Source organism: Octopus bimaculoides, chromosome 7 (assembly GCF_001194135.2).
Source record: "Octopus bimaculoides isolate UCB-OBI-ISO-001 chromosome 7, ASM119413v2, whole genome shotgun sequence".
Classification (NCBI taxonomy): domain Eukaryota; kingdom Metazoa; phylum Mollusca; class Cephalopoda; order Octopoda; family Octopodidae; genus Octopus; species Octopus bimaculoides.
In genome coordinates this window covers 60412698-60419388 of record NC_068987.1, presented here as the reverse complement: position 1 = coordinate 60419388, position 6691 = coordinate 60412698, and the positions used below count along the sequence as shown (strand labels likewise).

Genomic DNA, 6691 nt, shown 5'->3' with positions numbered 1-6691 from the left:
GTTGGTGTGTTTACATCCCCATAACTTAGCAGTTCAGCAAAAGAGACTGAGAGGATAAGTACAAGGCTTACAAAAAGAAAAATAAGTCCTGGGGTTGATTTGTTCGACTAAAACTCTTCGAGGTGGTGTTCCAGCATGGCCACAGTCAAATGATTGAAACAAGTAAAAGAATAAACGAATAAAAGAATAAACAGAATCTGGAGGAAGATGCAAAACCATGGCCCTTGCAGGTTCTTTGATATTAGGAAGAGTGATACTGTTAATGTTCCATTGAAATTATCATAGGTCAACACCTACAAAAATGACACGAGCTAGGTGGAGATTCCTGAGGGACAATCTTTCAGGGATGAAGGATTGGACAAAATGGTTAATACAGGGAAAACTGGGCTGGATACAACAAGGGTGATGAGAGCTGGGTGAGAGATGGATGGGTCAGGATTGCCTGAGTGGTGGAGTTATGAGACCAGCCAGCTCTGATGATCAGAGGCCAGTTATGTAGTTGCTTTGGCAACATATATACTAAAACTGAAGGATTATAAAGAAGATGATCATGAGGTACATTTCAAAACTCAGCTATTCTTGCTGCTAACAAAGCATGAAGTATAAACGTAAATATGATCTGTGATTTATGTTTTAGACTAAGTGTGCTGAGCTGGAGAGAATCGAATTACTTTGTGATAGAAAACAAACCAAAGCAAACCACTCACACTTTAGTTCAGACTCTAACATATTACCAATACTTCCATTTGTGGCCTCCCATCGCATCAAAAATCATGAGGTATATGAATATATTACATAATATAACAAATGTAGATATATGGATTGGCAAAAGAAAATATCATATTTCTTGTTTGCTTTCCCAAACCTAAGAAAGCTAAAATATTTTAAAAGTAAGGGATTTGACTATTTTATATGCAGTGCATTACATTTGATAAATCCTACACTGCGTAAAAAATATATAATGGCCATTTATAACGGATATTTATGTGGCAGTTTCAGGGGATACTGAATGTGCATATTAATTTTATTGTATGTATATGCATGCAAGTATATTATGTGTATGTTTATATGTATAATATATATATGTGTGTGTATGTCTATATACATATACACAGACACATATGCACAGATGTTAGTGTGAACATACTATCTTAAAGAGAGCAAATGTGTGTATGTACTCTTTTTTTTACACTTTTACTTATTTGTGTGTGTATATATATATGTATATATATATATATATATATATATATATATATATATATTTGTTAGAAGTATATGTAATAAATATGCAGTTTTAATAATAATAATAATAATAATAATAATAATAATAATAATAATAATAATAATGATGATGATGATGATAATTTCTTTATTGACCACAAAGAATTTACATCAAGAAAAACATTAAGGATGGCACAGGACAATATTCTGAATGCGTGTGTGTGTAGTGTGCATATGATTATTGTGAAGGTTTTGTATCTAAACAAGGAGAAAAAGAAAAAGAATTCTAACAAAGTATAACTCTCAAAAGGGAAGAGATGCTCAAGGGCTGCTCATGGAAAAACTCCATAAAACAACGGATACTCTGACTTCTTGGGTAGGAGCATTTTTTCAGTTCCTTATCTCCGATTGACAGGCATATGCTCAGGGCAGGCCCATTCACTCACACCATGCTTGTATGTATGTATGCATGTATGTATGTATGTTTCTATGTTTTGTTGTATGTATGTCTTCTCATGCATATACTTGCATATGTAGACATGCTCATATATACTTAAATGGTAAACTTCTGGAAAGTTTTACAGATTTTTACAGTTCCAGTGATGGCTTGGATCTGCAGTCTTAGAATCAGCTTTCTCCTTTCTAGTTTTGCAGTGCTCCAAAATTTACACGTATAAACCTGAATTTGTAATCTGGATAGAGTAACAGCATGGGTATTCTCTTTTTCCCTGATTTTCAGCTTTATGTTAACATCTGCAGGGCAGCTGATTTCCACAACTGTACAGTTTCTCTTCTCTGTCCCAGATCATTATATCAGCTCTGTTGTGCTTACATTTTATTGAGGTTTTCACTGGGACATTCCACCAGTACTCCTTTTTATTATGAGTGGCTATGGCCTCCTCCATACTGTGGGTTCTTATTTCTTTGTCCTCGGGGTTATCCTTTCGACAGGTACATACATACATAAATATGTATGTATGTTTGTATATATGTATGTATAAATGTATGTATGTATGTATGTATACTCTTTACACTTTTTACTTGTTCCAGTCATTTGACTGTGGCCATGCTGGAGCACCGCCTTTAGTCGAACAAATCGACCCCAGGACTTATTCTTTGTAAGCCTAGTACTTATTCTATCGGTCTCTTTTGCTGAACCACTAAGTTACGGGGACGCAAACATGCCAGCATCGGTTGTCAAGCGATGTTTAGGGGACAAACACAGACACACAAACATATACACACGCACATACATATATATATATATATATATATATATATATATATATATATATATATATATATATATATATATATATATATATACATATATACGACGGGCTTCTTTCAGTTTCTGTCTACCAAATCCACTCACAAGGCTTTGGTCGGCTCGAGGCTATAGTAGAAGACACTTGCCCAAGGTGCCACACAGTGGGATTGAACCCGGAACCATGTGGTTTGTAAGCAAGCTACTTACCACACAGCCAACTATTCTCTTTCTCTTTTTAGTTTCAGAGTAAATTTTGACAATACACTTATGATGTAGCAAGGTTATGAAAGAAAGTATCCTGTTTTGACCATAAACCTTTAAATCTTAAAAAGGTTTCACAGATTTTTGTAGTCCCAGATATTGCGATCATTTGTAACATATGAATTAAGGATTATTTGCATTCTCTCCCCATGACCCCAAGTTCAACCATACTTTGCTCCAGATTAGTATGTATGTACGTATGCATGAGTGACTGCATTATATGGATATATATGTATATATGTATGTTTGCATGTCTGTATATGTATGTATATATGCAAGTATATAAGTATGTATGTATGTATGTATGTATGTATGTATGTGTGTATATATGTATGTATGTATAAATTCATGTATATATGCACGTATATATATATATGTATCTTTGTATATATATATATATATGCTTGTATGTATGTATTGATGGATGGATGTCATTGCATGCATAAAACAATGTCCTACCTTACATATGTGTACATATACATAAATTCCTTTTTCTATATAAATGTAGATGGTTATATTACAATCTAGATTTCTGAAATGTTTCACATTCTTTTATGCTTCCATAGCTATACTTATCTTATTAGCCATGTTCTTTCTGGTCTTGTGAAACCTAGCTTTTCAAGATTAATGATTAGGCAATTATTTACATATCCCAAGACACTAATGATTATATTATCCTAGTCCAGATAAATCTGCTGATTCCTCCTTAATTTGGAAAAGATGTTTCCCATCTCATTATTTTTAATGTAAATTTCTTCTCTTCCACTGTAGAACTAATTTCTGTGTTCACTTTTGTTTCTTGTCTCAGCTCATGATGTCTGTTGGGTTACATTTTATAGATATTTTAATAGGAACATTTCAACAGTGTTTTTTTATTTTTTTATATAATGGATTAGTATACTCTCCAGTTGATGTAATATTTTTTACGTTGATATGCATGTAACTATGATGGTATGTATATACTTCTGTTTGTCTGTTTGTCTGTCTGTAAGTATGCATGTATGATGCATATAGCATGTATGTGTTTATATATATATATGCATATAATTATACATATATATATACAAATATGTATACATACATATACATATATGTATACACACACACATATATATATACTACTGTTGGGGAGTCAAGACTATCGAAAAGGTTGAAAGACGCAACGAAAATTTTAGGAAAATAAAAATAAGGAATAAGTGGAAATTTTACCGGTGAGTGTATTAAATTATAAGGCACAAAAAGAAAATGAATCTCCCCAGACACAAGAGAATATGCTTCAACACACGAACTCACATAAAGAATCTTGCAAACCAAATCCCAAAACGAAATATATATATATATATTTCTCTTTTACTTGTTTCAGTCATTTGACTGTGGCCATGCTGGAGCACCGCCTTTTAGTCGAGCTAATCGACCCGAGGACTTATTCTTTGGAAGCCTAGTACTTATTCTATCGGTCTCTTTAGCCAAACTGCTAAGTTACGGGGACGTAAACACACCAGCATCGGTTGTCAAGCGATGTTGGGGAGACAAACACAGACACACAAACATACACACACATACATATATATATATATACATATATACGACAGGCTTCTTTCAGTTTCCGTCTACCAAATCCACTCACAAGGCTTTGGTCAGCCTGAGGCTATAGCAGAAGACACTTACCCAAAGTGCCACGCAGTGGGACTGAACCCGGAACCATGTGGTTGGTAAGCAAGCTACTTACCACACAGCCACTCCTATATATATATATAACAAGATAGCTAGATCACCAGATAGGTAGATAGATAGATAGATAGATAGATAGATAGATAGATAGATAGATAGATAGATAGATACTTCATACCTGTGTATATATAAAGTGGACAAAGCCTAGCACTTTTGATACGAGCCTATCTAAGATTACCCTTTCTTCTATCATAAAAGCTTTCTATTTTGAAAAATGTTCTACATTAAAATCTTCCATCAAAATTTCAAACAAATCTATGTTCTAAAGACTAGTAAAATGACAGTCACTTCAGAAATTCTTCATTATTTTCAAAACTAAGTGAAACATTGGTTGTAGTGTAACAGAAATACAGTAAAAAAAGAACAATGTAAATATATTTCAACTTTCAATCACTGTATTTAAACTGATAAGTTAAAGTAGGTTAAGTTCTACAAGGAAAAGACTATAGGTACTATTTTTTTCAAAGAGAAATGAATACAAAAGAAAAACGGAAAAGAAAGAGAAAATGGAGAATGTCATCTTACTAGCAGTAACAATTTCAATCAATCAGAGACTCACATTAGCTTCATACTTTGGTCAATTTATCTGAGAATGGAGAAGATTGAGCTAAGTTATTGAGGAATTGGTGGTTTGTATATATGTTGTTATCACTACAATGTGTCCATGACCAACACACTCAATTGATAAGCAGCTCAGTTCATCAAATGGTAAATGGATTCCATAGAGTAGAAAGAAGTTGTTGTTGTAAGCAGAATTGACAGATGTTCAGTTTTGTTTAATTTAGAGAACTGTGTTCAATTCCTGCTGTGGATAAAGCTTGTTGGTGGTAAATTGGCCTCAACAAGTGGAAATAACACTAAAAAGGTAGTTGTTGGGGAAACAAACCTTTAATTATACTTTCACAAACAAATCAAATCACTTTCACCAACACCATCATCATCACCATCACCAACACTATCATCATCATGACACTGGTTTCATAGGAAGTAAAGAAGAAGATGCAATAACTAACGGCTATTACATTTCTTTCTAAGATACATTCATAGAATAATAATCACTGTCTTACAATCACTTACCTGAAAAAAATCTTCCACATTTTCTTCAAGTAAATTTACACACAAAATGCTTTTGGTTCCTGGGCAGTTTTTTTGCAGTCTACTTCTGTTCTCAGTTAATCACTTTATACACTCCCTTTGCATCTCACTCTCTCCCTCTTTCTCTCTCTCTCTCTCTCTCTCTCTCTCTCTCTCTCTCTCTCTCTCTCTCTCTCTCTCTCTCTCTTTCCCTATCTCTCTCTCTCTTTCCCTATCTCTCTCTCAATGCCAGCAGCTGGTACTACCAAATATACAAGGTAAACAGTTTGCTTATATCAAAACTGCTGTTTTCCACCAGTCGCCCATCCCTCAGCCAACTGGCAGCACCAATCTGTCAGCAGGTAACAACAGCAGTAACTCACTTGCACACCTGATATGCAGCTAGATGGTCATCTATTTTCATTTTAATATGGCCAATGGAGAGGGAGGTGGAGGAGATGAACTGGGAACTTATTGGTGTTATTAACTTTAAATCTGTCTAATTTTTGGCTGTTACTGCATAAACAACATCATCATCACCACAAATCTATCACTGTTATCAGCAGTAGCATCATTAGCAATATCCTCATCCCGTGGATGTGATTTTTGCCAGAGAACTGACTGCTATTTCTAGCAGGTCACGCGACTACCATCCTTCCCTCTTCTTTCCTCCCCTTCACCATCATTATCACCTTGACCCATGCAACCACCACCACCACCACCACCACCACCCTTCCCCCATCCTCCTTCCTCTCTTCACTCCTTATCCCCCCCCTCTCATACCCTGTTCCCCATCTTGCCATCCTCCTAAATCCCTCCTCCTCTCTGCCCCTTTTCTTCTCTTCCCCTTCTCCTGCCTCCCCTCCTCCTCCTTCTCCTCATGATGATGAGGATGATCATCATCATCATTTATACTATCAAAGACATCACTACTGATTTCTTCATTGTAAACATCACCATCCTTTCCACCACCTCTGCCGTCGCCGCCACCACCACCACGACCACCACCACCAGTGTAGCCACTGTTGTTATAATCACATTTCCTTCTATCAACATCTCCAATACACTTGCTACAACAAGCATACCTAACACCCAAATTATTATGATTGGACCAAACGAAAGAAATTCCAGAGT

General features: G+C 35.3%; 1 protein-coding gene across 6 annotated transcripts in view; it reads right to left on the bottom strand.

Moving 5' to 3' along the window:
* Positions 1–6691, bottom strand: part of LOC106867691 (tumor protein p53-inducible protein 11) — a 553124-nt gene that overhangs the window by 433800 nt on the left and 112633 nt on the right. The window contains exon 1 of one of the 6 annotated variants that reach the window (XM_052969712.1): positions 5561–5693. The exons of the other annotated variants lie outside the window; for them this stretch is intronic. Within the exon in view, the coding sequence (XP_052825672.1) occupies positions 5561–5580 (20 nt within the window). The 5' untranslated portion in view covers positions 5581–5693. Of the gene's footprint in view, positions 1–5560; positions 5694–6691 lie in introns of those variants that run through there. 6 annotated transcript variants of the gene reach the window in all.